This window comes from Vulpes lagopus, chromosome 24 (assembly GCF_018345385.1).
Source record: "Vulpes lagopus strain Blue_001 chromosome 24, ASM1834538v1, whole genome shotgun sequence".
NCBI lineage: Eukaryota > Metazoa > Chordata > Mammalia > Carnivora > Canidae > Vulpes > Vulpes lagopus.
This window is the reverse complement of record NC_054847.1, coordinates 18,225,116-18,248,605: the sequence shown is the minus strand read 5'-3', so window position 1 is coordinate 18,248,605 and position 23,490 is coordinate 18,225,116. Positions and strand designations below refer to the sequence as shown.

Below are 23,490 nucleotides of genomic sequence, written 5' to 3'. Positions count from 1 at the left end.
AGGCGGAGACACAGGCAGAGGGAGAAGTAGGCTTCTGCAGGGAACCCAGTGTGGGACTCGATCCTGGGACTCCAGGATCACACCCTGGGCCAAAGGCAGGCACTAAAGCCACTGAGCCACCCAGGGATCCCAAAGATTTTATTTATTCATGAGACACACACACACACACACACACACACACACACACACACACAGGCAGAGACACAAGCAGAGGGAGAAGCAGGCTCCGTGCAGGAAGCCCGATGTGGGACTCAATCCCGGGTCCCCAGGATCACCCCCTGGGGCAAAGGCAGCACCAAACCACTGAGCCACCCAGACTGCCCTACTAATTTTTTTTTAAGACTGATTTATTTTAATTAATTAATTAATTAATTTTCAATGTTCAGTTTCCTTTAATGACCCCCATCTCCCTGAAGGGCAGGTACAGGCAGCTAGGCGATGACAAGAGATGTTGACTTGAAGATCTTGCCCTGATTGAAGGTTTTGCCCACATGCTGGAAGGCCCCCTCCCAGGAAAAGGACTCTCAAAACAGCATCTGGGTCTCTTCACTGGCAGGATCCAGTTTCCACCATGTATAGGACTCATAGTCCACCTGCCAATCTGGACTCAGCGGAATGGCAAGCTCCTGGCCTCGGAAGACTCAGACTACAAAAATGGAGCTGCTGTTGTTGGTTCCAAAGAGGATGACACTGGCAGAGGCATTCTTCCTTAGCTTGTCCAACCGTTGGAACATTCCAGTGATGAGGTTATATAACTCATAAAAGTCTGGGTGAGCTCCTCAGGGAAGCGGTACTCAGCATACCACAGGGACCAGCCATCCTTATCAAAGTGCTCCCAGAAATACGGCGGTACCACAGTGAGAGTGTCCTCATTGAAGTACTTGCGCTTAAATTCGTCCAACGCAAAGGTACTCTTGGGCAGGTGAGCAAAGGGGTCTTTGGCCTTTGGCTCAGCAGCCAGTGCCTGCTCACATTCATCCATCTCCTCCTCAGGAGCAGGGGCAGCAGCCTTTGTCTCCTTTTTCCGCTCGGCCTGGGGCTTCTGCTTCTCTTCTCTAGAATGCTTCTCTTTCCTCGGGGTGTCCTTTTTAGGTTGGCTCTCTGCAAACTTTTTAGCATCACACTGGGCCATCTTCTCAGAGTTTCACCTCCCCCAAGACAGCCCGGAACTGGGGCTGGTTAATGCAGGTAAGGAACCAGTGGTTGGTACTGGGGAAGGCCTGGCGGAAAGAAGGCTCCAGGACCTGTTTATACAGCCACAACAGGGTGCAGACAACTGTGATGTCAGCCAGTGTCACACGTTCACCCACTGGGAAAGTCCTTGCTTTCAAATGAGTATCCAGGGGTCTCAGAATTCACCTTACTTCCTCCTTTGCATTCTCTGTGGCCTGCTTGTTGTGGTGCATGATGCCCAAGGTAGGAAACAGCCAGGTACTGGCTGCGGGCACTATGTCGCTATCAGCAAAGCACCCACTGCACCACCTGGGCTGCTGCCTCTGGAGTACCTCCCCACAGCTCCTCATTGTTCACATAGTAGGCAATGGCACTGCTCTCAAACACACAGAATCCATCGTCACCCTCAAATGCTGGAACCCTGCAGGCAGGAAATTTACGGAGAAATTCAGGGGTGTGGTTGGTTTGGCCAAAGTGGAAGTGGGGTGGTGTGAAGAGCAAGTAAACCTGAGCCCCGCTCTACTGAGCAGCAATGAGAGCCTTGAAGGCCCTCCAGTTTTCAGGATATGTGTACAGGGTCCCGGCTGCCATGGTGATTCCACAGAGAAAGGGGCAAGATTTTATTTATTTATTCATGAGAGACACACACACACACACAGAGAGAGAGAGAGAGAGAGAGAGAGAGGGGCAGGCAGAGACACAGGCAGAGGGAGAAGCAGGCTCCATGCAGGGAGCCTGATGTGGGACTCGATCCCAGGTCTCCAGGATCACGCCCTGGGCTGAAGGCGGTGCTAAACTGCTGAGCCACCCAGGCTGCCCCCTACTAATTCTTTTAAGTGCATTAGTCTCTTAAATTATGTAGAAAACAAAATTTGGAGTTACAAATCAAAGTTATAACACTACCTTTCAGACAATGTTTTAAAAAATATTTAAGTGCATTAGTCTCTCAAATTACATAGAAAGTAAAAAGTAGAGCTATGGACCTTTGGTACAATACTACTAGCTTTTATAATTGCTCATGTATTTAACTTAAATGAGAACTTTATTTCTTCATATAGCTTTGTCTTACTATCTAGTGTTCCTTTTATTTCACTCTGCAGGACTCCTTTGAGAATTTCTTGCAGGGTAGGTTTCAGTTTTTATCTGGGGATTTTCATTTCTACCTCATTTTTGGAGGGTAGTTTTGCCAGATACAGGATTCTTGGTTAACATTTTTTTTCCTTAAGCACTTTGAATACACTGGACTGCTGCCTCTGACCTCCAGTTTCTTTCTTTTCTTTTAAAAAGACTTTATTTATTTGACAGAGGGAGGGCAAGCACGAGCAGGGGAGTGGCAGAGGGAGAGGGAGAAGCAAGGGAACTCAGGTGGGGTTCAAACCCAGGACCCTAGGATCATAACCTGAGCTGAAGGCAACTACTTAGCTGACTGAGCCACCCAGGCACTCCTGACCTCCAGTTTCTGATGAGAAATCTGCTGATAGGGGCACCTGAGTGGCTCAGTGGTTGAGCATCTGCTTTAGGCTCAGGTTGTGATCCTAGGGTCCTGGGATCAAGTTCTGCATCAGGCCACCTATGGGGAGCTTGCTTCTCCCTCTGCCTATGTCTCTGCCCCCCCCACCCCCGTGTCTCTCATGAACAAATAAAAAAAATTTTTTTTTCTGAAAATCTTTTTGAAGATCTTTTACATGTGACAAGTTGTTTCTTTCCTGCTGTTTTTAATGTTGTCTTTATTTTTTGAAAACTGATTATATTGTGTCTTGGTGTGTGTATTTTGAGAATTCTTATCTGGAGTTTGTCAAGCTGCTTGATGTTTCTATTCATATCTTTTATCATATTTGTTAAGTTTTCAACCATTAGTTCTACAAATATTTTCTCTTCTCCTTTTGGAACAACCACAATGTGTTTGTTGGTCAACTTGCTAGTGTCCCACAGGTCCCTTAGGCTCTGTTCACTTTTATTCATTCTTTTTTGTGTTTTCTTCAGACTTGATCATTTTTACTATCCTGTCCTCAAGTTCTCTGATTCTTTCTTCAGCCTGTTTACATCTGCCACTGAACTCCTCCTGTGAACTTTTCATTTCAGTTATTATATTTTTGGCTCCAGAATATATTTCTGGCTTCTTTTTAGGTTTTCTATCTCTTTATTGGTATTTCCATTTTGTTCACACATTGTTTTGTCTTTCTCTCTATCTTCCTATAGTTCTTTGGGCAACCCAAAGTTAGCTGTTTTAAGATCTTTGTCTAGAAAATCTGTCATCAGGTGTTTTTTTTTTTTAGGGACAATTTATGTTGACTTTTTTTCCCCCCTCTGAATGGGCCATGCTGTCCCATTTCTTTGCATGCCTTGTGGCTCTGTTGAAAACTAGACATTTGGATCTATCAATGTGGTTACTGGATATTAGATTCTTCCCCTTTCCCAGGCTTTGTTGTATTCTGTTGTTGTTATGGTTTTTGTTTATTGACTGTTGCAGGCTGTCACTGTGTCAAAGATTGGCCTGAAGTATACCCGAGGTTTTCTTAGGGTTTGGCTTGTGCCTTTCCCTGGGCATGTGCTCTATATATTCAGTTGCTTTTGTCCTGGTCCCTACTGTGTGTGTCCTGGTCCCAAAATAGATTCAAAATGAAGGGAGGAAAAACAGGGTTCTAGCCCTTTAAGTCCCTCAGAAGTGTGTGTGTATGTGTGTGGGGGATAGAGAGATCTGCAATAATGTGGGGAGGTGCGACAATAATGGTTACTGTCCCCTTTTCTACACCTCTGTGATCAGAAGCAGAGACCTAGGATGATAACAGAAATCCTTTGTATTTGAAGGGCAGGGTCCTTTTTGCCCACCCTAGCTCCTCCTGTAAGCTACTCTAGGAACAACATGCACAGTTGCCTGTCAGGGGTTGGGGGTTAAAGATAGGCAGCTGCTGTTGGGGTAAAAGCTAAATTTGACTGGATTTAATTGCAATTTATCACCCAAGCTTTTCCCTGGCAGTTCCAAGCTTTCAATAGATTCTAAAGCTTAAAACTGTTACATCAGACAGTTTCTGCCAGTACAAGTATTTCTAGGTAGAAAGACTCTTGATGCTTCCTACTCTGTCACTTTTCCTAGAATCCTCTCTCCTCTAGTGATGATTCTTGCCTTGTGGTTTCCAGGTGGTGATTTTCTAATTTTATCATTCTTTCTATATTTATTAGTTCACATTTTGCTGTAAAGAAGAGCTTCACTTTCCCCCCAATTATTCATTTATATCAGTATGGACTCATGGATTCGATTTTATTCTATGGGTGATCATTCATTTCTAATTATTTTATTCCCAAAGTATTCATGACAGGTCCTGTGTCCCCCTGACACATCTCCAACATCCTTTAAGGTACTTCATTACTTTCTGGCTCAGCAACATGTTCCAGAATCATCTTGTACTTTTCTCTGAATGAATCCTGGCAACAGCATTTTCACTAAGGAACCCTGGTGCTTTTAGCAGAGAATGGTATTTAGAAACTACCATTTGGGAAGTAGGTGTATCCCATTCTTTTTAGTACATACACTTAAGATATTTTCCTAAATGGTATAGTAATTTATTTAATCCATTAATCACTGTTGAATATCAAGATATTTTTAGATTTTCAATGTTATAGCAGGTAAGAATATCTGTGTATACAGATTTGTTTACTGTTTGTAACTGTTTGTTCCACAGTTTTTACTGGACAAAGTTCTAGAAGTAAATTTGTGGATCAAAGGCTATGTACCTTCCACATTAAATGTTCTTTCTTTCTTTCTTTCTTTCTTTCTTTCTTTTTAATTTTTATTTATTTATGATAGTCACAGAGAGAGAGAGAGGCAGAGACATAGGCAGAGGGAGAAGCAGGCTCCATGCACCGGGAGCCCGATATGGGATTCGATCCCGGTCTCCAGGATCGCGCCCTGGGCCAAAGGCAGGCGCCAAACCGCTGCGCCACCCAGGGATCCCTAAATGTTCTTTAAATCGCCTGTATCTCCCACACTCTCCTTCATCTATTTTGTCCACCTCCCCATCTCCCTTACCTCTGGTAATCATCAGTTTATTCTATGTATTTATAGGTCTGATTCTGTTTTTTGTTTATTTGTTTTGTTTTTTAGCTTCCACATAGGAGTGAAATCATATGCTGTTTCTCAGTCTGACTTATTTCACTTAACATAGTGCCCTCTAAGTCCATCCATGTTGTTGCAGATGGCAAGATCTCATCCTTTTTTGTGGTTGAGTAATATCCCATTGTTGTAACATTCCATTGTTTATATATATCACATCTTCCTTATCTATTCATCTACCAATGTACATTTAGGTTGCTTCCATATCTTGGCTATTGTAAACAATGATGCAATAAATACAGAGCTGCTTTTTTGAATAAGTGTCTTCATTTTCTTTAGATAAATATCCGATAGAATTACTAAATCACATGGTATCTTTATTTTTAGTTTTTTGAGTAAAGTCCATACCGTTTTCCACAGTGGCTGTGCCAGGTTGCATTCCCACCAACAGTGCACAAGGGTTCCTTTTTTCCCCACATCCTCAATGATACTTGCTATTTCTGGTCTTTGTAATTTTTGCCATTCTGAGAGGTCTAAGGTGACATCTCATTGTGGTTTTGATTTCTATTTCCCTGATGAGTGATGTTGAACATCTTTTCATGTATGTCCTCTTTGGAAAAATGTCTATTGAAGTCTTTGGCCCAATTTTTAATTGGATTGTTTGTGGTTTTGGTGTTGAGTTGCTATGAACCTTCTACATTTTCAAAAATGGTATTAAACTGCCTCCAAAAAGAGTTCTATCAATTTGCAGTGCCACCAGGAATGTATAGGAGAGTTTGTAACTGGATAACTCTGCAAATTATTAGTCTTCCTAAAATTTCCCAATTATACAGATAAAAAATATTTTTGTATTTTCATCTGGATAATGGCCATGGGCCATTTAAAGTTTATGAGCTAGCCAATGAATGACCTTTGCCCTTTATATTCTGCTATGATTTTGTCATGTGCATTGAAATATTTATTCAGTTCATCTTTAAAAAGTATTTATTTATTAATATTTTCTTTCAGGATTTTATTGTAGTTTACATAATCTCTATATCCAATGTGGGGCTCAAATTCATGATCCCAAGATCAGGAGCTGGATGCCCTTCAGAATGAGCCAGCCTGGTGCCACTAAAAAATATTTTTAAAACCTTTCAATGCTGTAAACTTTCAAGTATATAAAAGCAGAAAAACAGAATAACTTCCATGAACTCATCACACAGCTTTGATTGTGTTTTCCCATTCTGTCCCTTCTAAAGAGTTTTTAAGCAAATCTCAGATATCACAGCATTTCACTTGCAAATATTTTAGTATATAATTATTTTTAAATAAATTTTTATCTTTTTAAAAAATATTTTTATCTGGAGGGACTATGATTTATTTATTTATTTATTTATTTATTTATTTATTTACTTACTTACTTACTTACTTATTATTTTTAAAGTGGGCTCCACACCCAGCAGGGAGCCCAATGCGAAGCTTGAACTCACGACCCTGAGATCAAGAGTTGAAGATCCAACCAACTGAGCCACACAGGCACCCCAGGAACTATTATTTTTTAAAAAATTGTTACACTAACATAATTAACATATTTAAATATCCTCTCAATGCTGAAAAATGTCTTTTGAGGGTTTAATATCCAAGGAAGATCCACATGTTGCATCTGATTACCACTCCTGAGTATTTTTAATCTATGAAAGACTCAGTCTTCATCTCAAAATGCTATTTATTTTTTAAAGAAATAAGGGCATTTGCCGAGTAAAACATTCCACGGCTTGTTTTTCCCTCCTTCCTATATTTTCTGTAAATTGATAGCTAGATTTAGTGACTTGGTTAGATTTAGGCTCAGTGTTTTTGATAAAATACATTGTAAGGGATGCTGTGTACTTCCTTCTACACCACATTAGGAGGCAAATAATACTTAGTTGATCTTTTTTTTTTTAGTTGACCTTCTTTTAGAGATCTTATAATTGATCAGTTCCTTCAAGTGTTCTCTGCTTAATCTATTTTAAATTCCCCATAAATCTTTTTCTAATGTTCTTGACATGTACTGATGATTTTGATCCATTATTTTAGTGAGACTTCAAAATGGTGACTTTTAAATTCTACCATTGCTTTTACATTTATTAATTGTATTTCTTCTACAATAAAGAGTATTGTGGGATCCCTGGGTGGCGCAGCGGTTTGGCGCCTGCCTTTGGCCCAGGGCGCGATCCTGGAGACCCGGGATCGAATCCCACGTCAGGCTCCCGGTGCATGGAGCCTGCTTCTCCCTCTGCCTGTGTCTCTGCCTCTCTCTCTCTCTCTGTGACTATCATAAATAAATAAAAATTTAAAAAAAAAAAAAAATTTAAAAAAAAAAAAAAAAAAAAAAAAGAGTATTGTAATGTAACCTTCTGGCTACACTAATAGTTCATGTGGAAAATGTAGGAAAACTACTCAATTTTCTTTATCAAATTTTAGATCTAGTATATCCTGATTTTTTAAATTAAAAATATTTTGAATATGCAAAAATTGAAAAATAATATTTACTACTGAAAGAAATAGCATGGACATAGAGAATCTTCAAATTTCTTTACTAGTCTGAGATTTCAAATTCAAAGTCAAGCCTTGTAAGGTCCATCTTATTTGACTAAAATGTTGAAAAGTCTAAAAATTATAAACAAAAGAAGCATCTTACCTGAACAATATTGTCTACATTGCTAAATTCCACACACTTCTGCCCTCTCTGGTGATCACAGTAATATTTGTTTTGTTTCCACTGCGGGGGTGAGTGGGCTCGAGATTGTGGATTGTTTGGTACATTGAGCTGCATCATCACCATTCCTCCACCAGGGGGCGGAGGTGGCACAGCTGAAAATCAGAGTTGGGACACTGCAGTCAGAATGCTTAACCAACTACGGGTATCTTTAAACAATAAGAAAATGGCAATAATTTCACATTTCTGAACAAAAACTTACTATCATATATTGAGCCAGATTTAAGCCCTAGAGCTTCATGTTACAAGTGTTGTGTGTTTAAAAAGGCATTAATTAAACTAGGACTCTCTAGGCTTAAACATCTTATTCTAAAAATAACAGGTCCATAGTTACTCAGAAAAGTCCAATTACCTACTACATGACCTAGCAGAGAGTAGCATATTTGAGATATTATCTATAAAAGTGTTTGATTTTAAAAATAAATTAGTTTTAAAACTGGCATTAAGTATTCAGAAGAAAAAGTTTGGGATGTAGGAATCAGTGTAATTTTAATACTCTGAATGTCCTATAACTCTGGGGAAATCATTTAACCTCTTTTATTACATGTTGTCATCTGAAAAAGGCAGCAAAGACCTCCTTGGCTAACTTTCAAAAGTTCTGGTGATCACATACAGGTACAAACACTTTGCTAATTGTATACTAAAGATAAACAGACTATTCTGTCTCCTGTGTACTAGTCTGCAGTACTACTAGTATTAGGCAGGTTTGTTGCATGCCACTCATCCCTTCAGGGTAAGGTATGGTAGGATTTTTTGCACCACAGCCACCAAAATGGTAGTTTCCAGTTCCCTAGAAATACAGCCAGCCTGACCAGCTAGGCAAACCACAGAGGGCTGACTGCTTAGGTACACTTTAAAGTTCTCCTCAACCACAGCAGCCTGTGCTGGATGCACACCAAGAGTCATTTATTTGATAATCACTAAGTGTTTCTCTCTTTCTCAGAGATTTACATATGTCAAGAAATCATTGTAATAAAATATGGTGTCATGATAAAGAATTGTGTAAGACACTACGGAAGCAGAAAAAAGAAGCAACAAACTGTGGCTTAAGGACTAGAGAAGCCTTTGTAGAAGAGGTGATTTTTGAGTCAAACGTTAAGGATGACCAGGATTTTGGCAAATAGAAGGTGGATGGGCATTCCAGGCAGAGGGAGGAACAGGAAGACAAGTATCTTTGGCATGAAAAAGCATGGTACTTTCTCAAAACACAGTTTGGTTTGACTGGAACATATAAGTATAAATAGGAGGCTTACTTGCTAGGAGTTTGGATGGGAAATCCATGCACCTTTCCAATTCAGCAGAGTGACCTAAAGAGACTTTTGTTTCAGGAACGTACTACTTGAAGAGTGTGTGTGTGTGTGTGCGTGTGTGTGTGTGTGTGTTGGGGAGGAGGAAAGTTGGTTGTGGGGGAAATATGAAATCAGCAAGATACTTGCTGCAAATAAGATGTGAAAAGACTGACCAAGAACGGTGGCAGAGAGGAAGGAAAGAAGGCATGAGATTTGAGGGAATGGTGGCAGCATGAATGTGAAAGGAGAGAAGAGAGGCGATGACAACTTTGAAAACTGTTCTGGTCCCTAGAAAGGAGGTGAGGCGAGGGGTGCAGGAAGAGGGAGAAGTATTAAATCTAAAGTGCCTTTGACACAACCAGGTAGGGATGTCCAATAGGCAGTTCACGATGTGGCCTCTTGGGAGGTGCTGGCAAAAAGCAGTTGTTGGAACCTGGGAGGTGAGTGCCTCACCTAGGGAAAGCATGAAGATGAAGGAAATGATCCCAGAGAGAATCAGTATTTATGAGGTGGGGAAGGAAGGAGAGTCTGAGGAAGAGAAACAGGATAGCAGTGTGGCAGTAGTAAAGCAGAAAAGGAAGAAGTATTCAGCAACTGTCAGCTCTGAATTTGCAAGGCATTCTAAATACCTTGGGTATATCTCAGCACATAACAAGGTGAAAACTGTGTTCTAGAAATGCCTACAAATGACTGCTTTTTTTCTCAGTTATTATTATTTTTTCTCAGTTATATTCATACCTGCACATTGGTGGCTTTGAAGCTGCTGGGAATTGCATGGTGAAGTAGTTCGAGGAAACTGTACTTGTTCTGATCCTGGATGTTGCAAGTAACCTACTGATGAGCTATGGGGGAAAAAAAATCAGACAAACATAAAAACATAGCAAAGGGAGATGGAGAAGACTAAAGATTCTTTGAATGAACAATCCTACAAATTTATTTAAATGAAATTATTTTCCAAATTGAGTAGGAGTAAATATAAAATCTAACTTTATTGTCCATAAGTTATAATTATTTTTTGGATAAGTCTCTTTAATGTTTATTTTTTTTAAGATTATTTATTTATTTATATTCATAGAGACAGAGAGAGAGAGAGAGAGAGAGAGGCAGAGACACAGGCAGAGGGAGAAGCAGGCTCCATGCAGGGAGCCCGATGTGGGACTTGATCCCGGGTCTGTAAGATCATGCCCTGGGGCAAAGGCGGTGCTAAACCGCTGAGCAACTCCCCCCCAGCTGCCCCGCCCTTACTCTTTTTATTCATTCATTCATTCATTCATTCATTCATTCATTCATTTATTTTTTAAGGCTCAGAGGCAGCATGAGGAGGGAGTCCTGGTGCTCGTTCCTGCTGCAGTCCCCTTGGGTCTATCGTAGCACTAGGGTCCTGCTAAGTTGGGACCTGAAGCGGGTCCACTTCGGCAGAGCCACGTCCTAAAGGGTGTCAGGCACCGCGGGACTCAGGGTGGTGCAGGGGAGCAGGGGCCACAGGGCGGAGATCTAGGCCTGGGGCCTGGCGTTTGTGCAGGGCCGAGAGGGCACCGGAGTCGGCCCCACCTCCTCTTAGTCTGTCTCCCGCGACTACAGTTTCCTTTGTGCGAAACGAAAGGTCAATCCTTGCAGGTGGGAAGTGTTTGCAAGGAAAGGGGCCGGCACCAAAATATGGAACGCTTCACGAATTTGCGTGTCATCCTTGCGCAGGGGCCATGCTAATCTTCTCTGTATCGTTCCAATTTTAGTATATGTGCTGCCGAAGCGAGCACCCTTACTCTTTTTAAAAAAGATTTTACTGGGATCCCTGGGTGGCGCAGCGGTTTGGCGCCTGCCTTTGGCCCAGGGCGCGATCCTGGAGACCCGGGATCGAATCCCACATCGGGCTCCCGGTGCATGGAGCCTGCTTCTCCCTCTGCCTATGTCTCTGCCTCTCTCTCTCTCTCTCTCTCTCTCTCTGTGACTATCATAAATAAATTAAAAAAAAAAAAAAAAAAGATTTTACCGAGAGCAAGAGAGAGAGCACAAGCTGAGGGGCAGAGGGAAAGGAGAAACAGACTCCTTGCCCAGCAGGGAGCCTGATTGATTGCATGACTCAATCCTAAAACCCCGGGATCATGACCTGACCCCAAAGCAGACAAACTGAGCCACCCAAGCACCCTCATTGCTCTTACTCTTGTACAACTTATTCTAAATATGACTCTTTAATTATTCAAAGTTACTTAAAAAGGAAGAAAAATAACTAACTTTACAAAGTGAAAGGGTAATTTATTTGGATCTCACTGAGCTATATTTTTGAAAAGAGAATATGCAATTTGACGAGATTCAGAAAAATGTTTTGTCGCTTAAAATATGTACTAAGAATAAAGGAAACAGTAAAACATAATTCTGACATATTCTACATAAAAACTGACAAAATTAAAGGCTGTTAGTATAAAACTATTGTTTTTTTCCTGTATTTTTCAAGTTCATCTTTGAGATTCAAACTAATATGAGATCTGTCACAACAGGTCTTTAAAGTTTTCTGTTTAGCAAATTCTTTGAGGAAAACAGTTTTAGAGAGTGATACTATAAGTTCTTTCTGAGAATTCTACAGTAATCAGAATTCCTTTTTTTCTTTTTCTTTTTTTAAAGAAACCTCCACACCCAATGTGGAGCTTTAACTCAGAACTCCATCAAGAGTTGCATGCTCCACTGACTGTGCCAGGCAGGCGCCCCTCACGTAATCAGAATCTTAATTTATATATGAAAGTCCCATTAGTTACCAGTCTTTTTCCACCATTTAAACAAACTTTCCTTACAGAGTATAATTTCTTAATCTAACTTTAACAACTTTTTGCATTAAAAATATGTTAGATCCAACTACTGAATTATAAAGACTATAGGGAGATATGATGACACCATTGGTAAAATCCAAACTATGGGACACTCAGAAAGACAAATGTGTAAAAACAAGCAATATTTGTAGTTGGTAATATAAATATCAGTAATATAATAATAAAAAGTTAACTATTAAAATTTTTAACATGTGAATTTTTTTTAAGATTTTATTTATTCATGAGAAACACACACAAAAATGAGGCAGAGACAGAGGCAGAGGCAGAGAGAAGCAAGCTCCATGCAGGGAGCCCGATGCAGAACTTGATCCCAGGACCATGGGATCACACCTTAAGCCAAAGGCAGACACTCAACTGCTGAGCCACTCAGGTGTCCCAATTTTTAACCTGTGAAACAGTATTGTAGTTCTGTGGGTTTAATAAAAAACTTAGGAATTCCTATACTGAAATATTCATGAATGAAATGCTATTATATCTGAATTTATTTCAAAATTATGTGGGAAGAGGATGAAGTAGAGCTTTAGATAAGAACAGATGAGTCATTAGTTAATAACTATAGAAGTTATGGATACATGGGGGTTCAGTGCACTTTAGTTTACACTCATGTGCATTTAAGAATTTCTGTAATAAGGGACGCCCGGGTGGCTCAGTGGTTGAGTGCCTGCCTTTCACGTCCAGGGGTGATCCTAGAGTCCTGGGATCAAGTCCCACCTAGGGCTCCCTGCATGGAGCCTGCTTCTCTGCCTGTGTCCTTAACTCTCTGTCTCTGTCTCTCATGAATAAAGATTAAAAAAAAAGAATTTTGGTAATAAGAAGTTAAATATGATTCTCTAATTCAGGCTGACAGTTCTTCAATTACTAAAATATTCATAAAGTTTTATTATTTATTATCTTTTTTTGGTGCCAGTAACTCATTGTGGTTCAATAAAAGGGAAAAAGAAACGGATGTAAAGAGAGGATTTCATAAAAGGCGATTTTGGACCATATGACAAAATATAAAAATAGTCCTTCCTGAAATTGATGTTAATTATGATTGAGATGCCTTATGAGCATTAGCTAAGCTGTGGAAATAACACAACTCACGACGTGGTTTGTAAACATGCTACTACTGGCAGAACAGAAAGTTTCACCATAGGGTGGAGGATTTTTAGGTTCTGTTCTGAGATACATGCCCCCGTGGGACATGCTACCCCCTCACCCTGATCTGTTCACTAAGTGCCTTCTACTGGCTTACTGAAGTTCTGAGGCACATGAGTGACAGGAAGCCACCCAGAATAGGGATAAGAATATTCAGAGCACGGAGATGAGGGAAATATCCCAGACTACTAAACTACAAATTGCCATTCCACTTTACCACTTCAGTGGGTTTTAGTTTTATATAGTGTAAATCGGTTTTCTAGTCCTAGATTACCCCTTAGGTAAATGAATTATGAAACTGAGTTCCAAGATTAACTTATCTCCTCCAAAAGACATGAAGACACTTCAAGAATAGACTGGGCAACGAGTAGCTCTCTTGAATTTCTTAAATAAGTGCTCTATTTTCAATTACCTTCTAATTTGTCTTTTACAAAGGCAGAACTAGAATAGGTCAGGGGGAAAAAAAGGAAAAGCAAATGAGTCAGCTTTTAAAATACCATTCTCACTTTAAAAATACAAATATTTCCATATCATAAAAGAAAAACCATTTTGTAGTAACTTCAAAAATTCCTCCTTTGGAAGACAAGGTATAAACAGGGGATTTTTAAAAATAAAACACCAAGCCTAGTTCTTTAAGAAGTTCATGCTCTACCATTCAACAGGAAAATAAAGTATCAATCCGATGAATCCATTTGGTCCCAAGCTACCTGAAAACCATGAATGTAAATTAAAACTAATAATATCACCTTTAAAAAAAAAAAAAAGATTTTATTTATTTATTCATGAGAAACACAGAGAGAGAGGCAGAGACATAGGCAGAGAGAGAAGCAGGCTCCATGCAGGGAGCCCGATGTGGGACTCGATCCTGGGACTCTAGGATCACAGCCTGGGCCGAAGGCAGGCTCTCAACTGCTGAGCCACCCAGGTGTGCCATAATATCAACTTTCAAAGGCGTGCCATAATATCAACTTTTCAAATTAGAAAAGGTATTAGAGTCCACTGCAACAAAAACTGGCCTCGCCACTTCCACCAGTTGTTTTGCTATATTTTTTAAGAGCTGTTCCTTCTCATTCTATGGTCCAGTCCAGTCAAATTGGTACAAAACTGCCTCTATAGGATCAGCAGAGATTGATAAATGATGATAAGGATCCAAAAGGTTTCTTCTTCGTTTTCTATAATGTTCATCTTGTTTCTAGGATGTTCTATGATAATTCATAGGTAAAAACTTCTCTTTTCTCTAGTCATTTGTTTTTGCATTCTTACTGTATTTTGGAATCAAAGCCATGATGGAAGAAACGATCAACACATTATATATTTTTAAAATCAGAACCTACCGTGGTCTACCAAAGTATGAGGAATTTTTAAAAATGTCCTATAACCTTTTATGAATGCTTAAAATTGGACTTTTAAGGGGTACTCCTGATGCCTTTTGATTAGATCGTAGTTATCTATTTGATACACTATGAGTGGAAATTAATACTTGCTATTAAGATATACTCAATGGATATTCTTGCAAATTCAAGTGATGTTATATTGCTATCTATTTTAATGGCTTTTGACATTTTAATTCTTGATACACTGGAAAGCACCATGGATTTGGGAGTCAGAAGGCAGCATGAGTTTACAATAAACTCAATTTATTTGTAGTATGTCTTTGAACATCAGCCCTCTCATCAATAATTATGTGATTAATACTTACCTTACCAAACTATGAGGAAAGATTTGGCCATGTAATTCAAAATACAAATAGTCAAATGCACATCTTCATTAGTGATCAAAGGACCAAATTAAAATGTGATATGTCTCTATTTATTAAATATGAAAACAAGAAAAACAAGTCAGTACCTACAAGGATTGTAAAGCAAAGGAAGATTTTTGTTAAAATGTACTAAGACTTTTTAAAACAAGACATTTTTTATTCTGTTAATTCTCCTCTAAGGATTCTATGCCAAGAAATTGAGATTGCTCACTAAAATATGTGAAAAAGATGAATACGACCTGTATGTTCTTTTTTCTAGATTATTTATTTGAGAGAGAGAGAGAGAGAGAGAGAGAAGGAGGATGTGAGCAGGGACAGAACAGAAGGGGAGGGAAAGGGACAAGCAGATTCTGTGCAGAGTGCAGAGCCTAATGTGGGGCTCTATCCCATGATCCCAAGATCGTGACCTGAGCCAAAATCAATGGTCAAGACTCACTGGATTGAGCTACCCAGGCGTCTGACCTATATATTCTTTCAAATTTTATGGAAAGAAAAAAAGAGAGAAATATGAATGTGACAACAGTCAACTTAGGGTTGTGGGAATATAGCTGATTCTTGACAATTTATACTATTTGGTATTTTCCAAAAAGGCACGTATACATTTTGTAAGTATAAAAAACAAACACTAAAAATATCTAAAGAAAACCGACTTGTAATTTGACTTTTAAATGCTGTTTTAGGGATTTAATTTCAGTGAATGATCTGAATCTCCTTCAGAATTCCTCAGCAGATGTCAGAGCACAGCCATCTGGAAACAGTTCTACTGATCCTCTGCAACATAAACCTTCAATTCATTTGAGGGTCAGCCACTGAGCCAAGTATGCTGTCTCCAGAAGAAAATATAGCTTTCCGCCTTATAACCTTTTTGCAAATCAAGGTGATTTCTAGCTTATGTATTTTTGTGATGACAGTACCTATGTAGAACAAAATAAATGAAACTCTCACCTAATTAGAATTTGACCAAACTATATGCTTAATTAATAAAAACAAGTATCAAATAATTTTTACTGCATAGTATTTTAGGTTTTCCCTTAAATGCAAATGGCCAATTTTTCTTAGCTTTCTGGTTAAATGTTCATGTTTATACAAATACTCACTTATAGCTTACCTATTCCCAAATGTAAACTATTTCTAAAAACTCAATAGACTAAAAAATAGAGAAAAGAAAATATTTAAAAGACGAAACAAAGATAGGATAAGGCCACCTGAGATAAAATTGTTGCTTTCATTAAGCACTGAATTTAGCTTTGTGTTTCTTGGCAGCTAAGACAAAATGGTGAACCCAAAGGGTTATAAAACTCTGCCAGGATGATAAAAGAAGCAAGCATGTAAGCCTCTGCCAGATGCTGAATTACAGACATATCATAATATATTCCATGATGAATTTAAAGCATGTAGTTAACTATAAAAGAATCTAGTCTTTTTAGTTCATATTTTACTAGGAAACTGAAGGACTGGGGTGGAAAACTGGCCTTAAGATAGGGTCATTTCCCATTAAATAAATAGACAGGCGGCAAAGGTACCTGCAGTAAGGGCTAACATTTTCCTTAAAAATGAACTTTGAATTTTTTCAAGTACTGGTATGAGAGCCAAAGTCCACTATAGTATTTCAGATAAAAGATGCCTTTGGGGTAAGCACTGTAGAGGCAGCTATCATCAAACACAATCAACCATAAATATATCTCTAGTGCTTTTGGGAGAATGATTTTGAGAAGGACCATATCCTGACCAATCTGTTAGGATAAACTCATTATCATTAAGCCCCAGCTGCATTACTGGACCTGTTGGATACATCACTTTAGTAGCTCACTGAAAGTGGTAGAAAACATCTGCCAAACAATAATTTTAGCTTTATTATAGTTGATCCTGAGCTGCTCCTTCTGGCAATAATTTAGCTACTTATTACATCTGCTCTTAGAGTGATACCATAATATTGCCATCAACACTGAGGATGATACTTATATACCTATGGGATAAGCTAAGGAACACGGGATACTGTTCCTCATAAAGCTTCATCTAATCCTTTAAAAATATAATTTCAAAAGATGAGATGCCAGAATTGTATAATTTCGTATTATTTATTTATTTTTTATTTTAAAAAAGATTTTATTTATTTATTCATGAGAGACAGACAGAGAGAGAGAGAGAGAGAGAGAGAGAGAGAGAGGCAGAGACACAGGCAGAGGGAGAAGCTGGCTCCATGCAGGGAGCCCGACTTGGGACTCGATCCCAGGCCGGATCACACCCTGGGCTGAAGGCGGTGCTAAACCACTGAGCCACCCGGGCTGCCCTAATTTCGTATTTTTTAAAACAATATTACACTTTTTAGAAATTGACTTCTAGCACGACAGCATTTCTGTTAACTGCTCCCTAGTGGAACTAGTCAAACTATGAGCAGTAAAGAAGAAACATCTTAAGAACATCTATCAAGATTTGGCAAGAAAAGGGAGTCTGGCATTTGAACCAAGATTGCTCCACCTTGCCCACCCAGCATGATCACTCTTGCCGCAGCTCCTGAAGTGGTGATTCCATGACAGGAATGGTAAACGGAGGACCCTAGGTTGTGGTCCTCTCACTCTCCACCAAATATTCAGCTCACAGGGGAGATAGGAAGTTATTCTGAGAGAAGCTCACCACTGTCTACATCTCTAGTTCCAGAGCTCTCACTCAGAGACTGTTCTGAGGAGTAAACTCCATAAAACCAATAGTAACTAATTTCACCCCAACGAGAACTATCTTCAACTGCAACAGAGAGGTAAGAAGTTTGAGCCTACATATGCTGTCAAGAATGGCAGAGATTGTGGTAAAGACAACTGGGAGACAATTCAAGATTCAGGCTAAACTGTAGGCCTGCTAGTTTGCAAGAGGGCATCAGGTGAAAAAACAGCTGGAAGGAGTCTTCTTGAGGTTAGAATAAAAATCAAACACTGATCCCAAAAACTTTACCTTCAAAGGAGTCAAATTTTGACGGGGTTACTTTGTAGAGCAATTTATGTACAAAGGCATTGTTAAAAACAATACAGCAACCAACTGGCAGTTAGAATTTAAGAGTTGGCTGTTTTAAGGAAGAGAGGAACAGAGTCCTACTAAAAACCACTGTCATCCTAGGACAACTGTGAGAATACCCAAAGCTTTCCTTGCTTGAGGAATAATATCAGAGGCTGAACTCTGGGGGTGGTAGAGTTTAAAGAGACTTCACTAAAATGATCCAGTAAGTCACTAAACAAAGTAAGCAAACAGGGGTCATGGGTGGCTCAGTTGGTTAAATATCTGACTCTTGATCTCAGCTCAAGTCTTGACCTCCGGTTGGGAGTTCAAGATCTGTGGGGTTCCATGCTGGGCACAGAACCTACTTAAAAAAAAAAAAAAAGACAAAAAAATAAAATTAAGCCTCCTAAGTTGTCATAATTTGTCATCTAAAATGTCTAATTTAAAAAGAGATACAGGGAAAAAATATAGAGCATAAAAAGGAACAGGAAAGTATGACCTATATGTTAGATAAAAGCAGGGAATATGCAGTTTCTATGAAAAAGAACAGATTTTTCACATTCATCAGAAAAAGACTATTAAGTAATCATTATAAACAAGTTCACAGAACCAAAGGAAACCATGATTAAGGAAGAAAAAATGGTGACAATATCACATTAACTAATATCACATTAGAGAATATTAATAAAGAGAATATTAATAAAGACACAGAAATTGTAAGAACCAGAAGGATGTTATGGCATTGAAAAATAGAGAAAATAAAAAATTCACTAGCAGAGCTCAATAGTAGGTGTGAATTGGCAGCAGAAAGAATAAGTGAACTTGCAGACAGAAATAGATCATGCAAGCTGAAGAACCTAGAGAAGAAAGAACAGAGAAAAAAAAAGAGCCTCAAAGAAATGTGGGACATTATTATTTTTTTTTAAATTTTTTATTTATTTATGATAGTCACAGAGAGAGAGAGAGAGGCAGAGATACAGGCAGAGGGAGAAGCAGGCTCCATGCACCGGGAGCCTGACGTCGGATTCGATCCCGGGTCTCCAGGATCGCGCCCTGGGCCAAAGGCAGGCACCAAACCGCTGCGCCACCCAGGGATCCCAATGTGGGACATTATTAAGCACACCAAGACATGTATAATGGGATTATCAAAGAGGAGAGAAAGAGAAAAAAAAAAAAAGTACAAGAAATAATGGCTGGAAACACCCCAAATTTATTGAAAAACAGTGACTTACTCATCAGGAACCTAAATTAACTCTAAACAGTATAAACACAAAAAGATCCAAAGAGACATTATAGTAAAAATGCTAAAAACCAAAGACAAATGGCAAGGAAAAAAATGACTAGTTACTGATAATGGAATCCTATTAAGATTAATAGCTGACTTTTCAGCAGATGTGAGGGAGGCCAGAAGGTAGTAGGATAACACATTCAGAGTGGTCAAAGATAAAAAAATGTCAACCAAAATTCCTATATCCAACAAAGCTATTTTTACAAAAATGTAGACAAAATAAAAATTCGCACAAGTGAATAACTGAGAGAATTTGTTGATGTCAGACATATCTTACAGTAAATACTAATTAGAACATACATAAAATGATGGAGTGCCTGGGTCGCTCAGTTGGTTAAACATCTGCCATCGGCTCAGGTCATGATCCCAGGGACTTGGGATTGAGCCCCGCACTGGGTTCCCTGCTTGCTGGGGAGCCTGCTTCTCCCTCTCCCTCTGCCTGCCCCTCCCTTTGTTGTGCTCTCTCTCTCTCTCTCAAATAAATAAAGTCTTAAAAAAAAAAAGAATATGCATAAAATGATAAAGCGTACCAGTATCATGGACTGAATGTATGCTCCTCCCCACATTCATATGCTGAAGCCCTAACTTCAGTGTGATGTACTGGGAGGTGGGGCCTTTGAGAAGTAATTAGGGCTAGATGAGGTCATGTGGGTGGGCCCTGGTCCAATGGGGTTAGTATTCTTTTAGAGAAGAGACATTAGAGCTTCTTCTCACTCCTGCTTACACATACTGAGGAAAGGCTATATGACCACACAGCAAGAAGGTAGCTGCCTACAGCCTAAAGGGGAGAGTCCTTGCCAGATACCAATCCTGTTGCTACTTTAATCAATCTTGAATTTAGAGTCTCCAGAACAGTGAGAAGATAAATTTCTGTGTTTAAGCTAAGTAGTCTATGGTATTTTGTTACGGCAGCCTATGAGGATGGATACAACCAGTATAGGAAATTATTGTACAAGACAGTAGAAATGCATATTTTACTTCCTTTCTTTTAACAGATTTAAAAAGCAACTGTATAAAAGAGTATGTATAGGACGTAATGTTGGGCCCATAGCATATAGAAATGTAACACATTTGTCAACAATAGCATAAGGGAAGTAGGTGGGAGCAAAGCTACAATGGGATGAGGAAACATCTATAGATGGCATGGTAATAATTATAACAGGTACTTTTTTCTGTGTATGATGCTAGTATAAATAAGTTGATTTGGATACGTTAAGACTTACATGATAAATCTTAGAAAAGTCACTGAAAAATACTAAAAAAAGTAAAAAAAATCATGAAAGAATTAAGATGTTACAATAGGAAATATTCACTGAATGCAAAAGAAAGCAGGAAAAGTAGAAGTGGAGAAAAAAACACATAAGAAAGAAAAAAAAAGCAAAATGGTAGACATAAGCCAACTACATCAATAATGTTAAATCAGAGTGGATTAAACAATTCAATCAAAAAGCAAAGACTGTCATAAGAATAAAAAAAGGATTATACACTGTCTATAGGACACACACAAGAATAAAAAGATGGAAAAATATATCATGCAAACAGTGACCACAAGAAAGTTGGAGTGATTATATATTAATATCAGATAAGATAGACTTTAAAACAAAACATGTTCTGAAAGATAAATCATTTCATAATGAAAAAAGTATAATTCAGGACAATATAACAATTATAAACATACAATGTATTCTTCACCTGTTACTGTGGATTCTCTGTTTCTCCCCTCATTTCTGTCAGTGTTTGCTTCATGTATTTTGGTGCTCCTTTATTAGGGGCTGATATGTTTACAAGACCATAAAGTAATCATTATAAACAAGTTCACAGAACCAAAGGAAACCATGATTAAGGAAGAAAAAAAAAATCCACAGGTAACATACTTAAGGTGAAAGACTGGGTGCTCTCCTGCTAAAATCATAAATAAGTCTGCTCTCACTACTGTATTGAACATTGTACTGAGGTTCTAGACAGAGAAATTAGGCTAGAAAATAAAAGGTATCCATATTGAAAAGGAAGAAGCAAAACTATTATCTTCACAGATGACATGATCTTATATATGGAAAGCCCCAAAAAATCCACTAAAGAAGTATTGTAACTAGCAAATCAGTTCAACAAGATTGTATGATACAATATCAATACAATACAAAATACAAATACATGCAACATACAGTATATACAAAAATAAATTGTATTTATATACAGTTCCATTGTGTGATCAAAATAAAATTAAAGCAATTCTACTACAGTATCATCAAAAAGAATGAAATGTTTAGATATAAATTTAAGAAAAGAAAAAACAAACTCTGAAAACTCAGGAACATTGTTGAAAAAAAAAAAAGATCTAAGTAATTGGAAAACATCCCATGTTCATGGAATAGAAGACTTAGGTTAAGATGCTGATACCCCAAATTAATCTACAGATTCAATGCAATTCCAATCAGAATCCCAGCTGACTTCTTTGTGGAAACTGACAAGTTGATGTAAAATTCATATAAAATTGCAAAGGACCCAGGATAGCCCAAAAAATCTGGATAATGATCAAAGTTGGGAGGACTCACATATCCCAGTTTTGAACTTTATCAATACAGTGTGGCCCTGGCACAGGATAGACACAGTAAAAGAATAACATTCAGAAATAAACCTAGGGGATCCCTGGGTGGCTCAGTGATTGAGTGCCTGCCTTCAGCCCAGGGTGTGATCTTGGAGACCAGGGATCGAGTCCCATGTCAAGCTCCCTGCATAGAGCCTGCTTCTCCTTCTGCCTGTGTCTCTGCCTCTCTCTCTCTCTGTGTCTACCATGAATAAATAAATAAAATCTTAAAAAAAAAAAAAGAAATAAACCTAGACATCTACAATCATCTGATTGTTTTTTAAAAGATTTTATTTATTTATTCATGAGAGACATGGAGAGAGAGAGAGAGAGAGAGAGGCAGAGACACAGGCAGAGGGAGAAGAGGCTCCCAGCATACTGGGAGCCCGATATGGGACTCAATCCGGGGTCTCCAGGATCAGGCCCTGGGCTGAAAGTGGTGCTAAACAGCTGAGCCACCCGGGCTGCCCCAACCATCTGATTTTTAAAAAAAATTTTATTTATTTACTTGAGAGAAAGAGAGAGAGCATGTGTGTGAGAGAGCACAACAGCTGGGGGCCAGGGAGAGGGAGTGGGACAAGTAGACTCCCTGCTGAGCAGAAAGCCTAATGTTGGTTTCGATTCTAGGACCCCAGGTTCACAACCTGAGCTGAAGGCAGATGCTTAACTGCCGGAGCCACCCAGGAGCCCCAATCATATGATTTTTTTTTTTTAAGATTTTGTTTACTTATTCATGGTAGACACAGAGAGAGGCAGAGAGAAAGGCAGAGACAGGAGAAGCAGGCTCCATGCAGGGAGCCTGATATAGGACTCCGGGAGCATGCCCTGAGCTGAAGGCAGAGATGGTCAACTGCTGAGCCACCCAGGCGTCCTAATCATCTGTTTTTTGATAAGGGAGCCAAGACCATTTGATGGGAGAATAGTCTTTTTTTTTTTTTTTTAAGATTAAAAAAAAATCTTTACTTATGCATGAGAGATAGAGAGAGAGAGAGAGAGAGAGAGAGGCAGAGACAGGCAGAGGGAGAAGCAGGCCCCATGCAGGGAACCCGATGTGGGTGGGACTTGATCCCAGGACTCATTGATCTGCTGATGGACACTTGCTTTTTCCTCCCCGACCTCAGGGTTTCTTTCTGAAGAGATGGAATGTTCTAAAATTGACTGTGGACGGCTACATATCTGTGAATATGCTAAAAACTATACTTTGAGTAGATGAATTGTATAGTAGGAGATTTTTTATGTCAGTAACACTGCTGCAAACAAGAAAAATAAGGAGATGGCAGAATGGACAAAAATGGTGTGTATATATATATAAAAGGTATTCACAAAGAAGTTCTATCACGTGAAGTTGCCCACAAAAAGGTTGATGACTTAAGAATACAGCATGGGAAATTCTCAACAAAAGTGTTATTGCCATCATCTTTTCTTTATGGTTCTGCAAATATTATGTTTACTGTTTCAAACTTGATAGTTAAGAAAGCTTCCTGAACTTATAACACTATTTAGTATGCATGGCCATGTTCCCTGAAGATATAATCAACATAATCTACTTGTGGACTGTAATAGTCTGGGTAAGACATACTTAATTCTTCTGAATTAAAAAGACTAAAGCAGTTTACACAGAACAAACACTTTAAAACCCACCGGTTCCAATGTCTGATT

The 23,490-nt window shown here is 38.9% G+C and overlaps 1 protein-coding gene, 1 non-coding gene and 1 pseudogene across 11 annotated transcripts in view; all 3 read right to left on the bottom strand.

The window, feature by feature from the left end:
* Positions 1–23,490, bottom strand: part of R3HDM1 (R3H domain containing 1) — a 201,184-nt gene that overhangs the window by 8,613 nt on the left and 169,081 nt on the right. For all 10 annotated transcript variants that reach the window (XM_041739510.1, XM_041739515.1, XM_041739507.1 and 7 more), the window contains 2 exons: positions 9,992–10,095; positions 7,887–8,059 (listed from right to left, as the gene is read on the bottom strand). In XM_041739510.1, coding sequence (XP_041595444.1) covers positions 7,887–8,059; positions 9,992–10,095 — 277 coding nt within the window. The remainder of the gene's footprint in view (positions 1–7,886; positions 8,060–9,991; positions 10,096–23,490) is intronic.
* On the bottom strand, positions 432–1,801 carry LOC121482095 (annotated as a pseudogene).
* LOC121482178 lies at positions 10,904–11,010 on the bottom strand. The gene has a single exon (XR_005985535.1). It is a non-coding gene; the product is annotated as a U6 spliceosomal RNA (small nuclear RNA).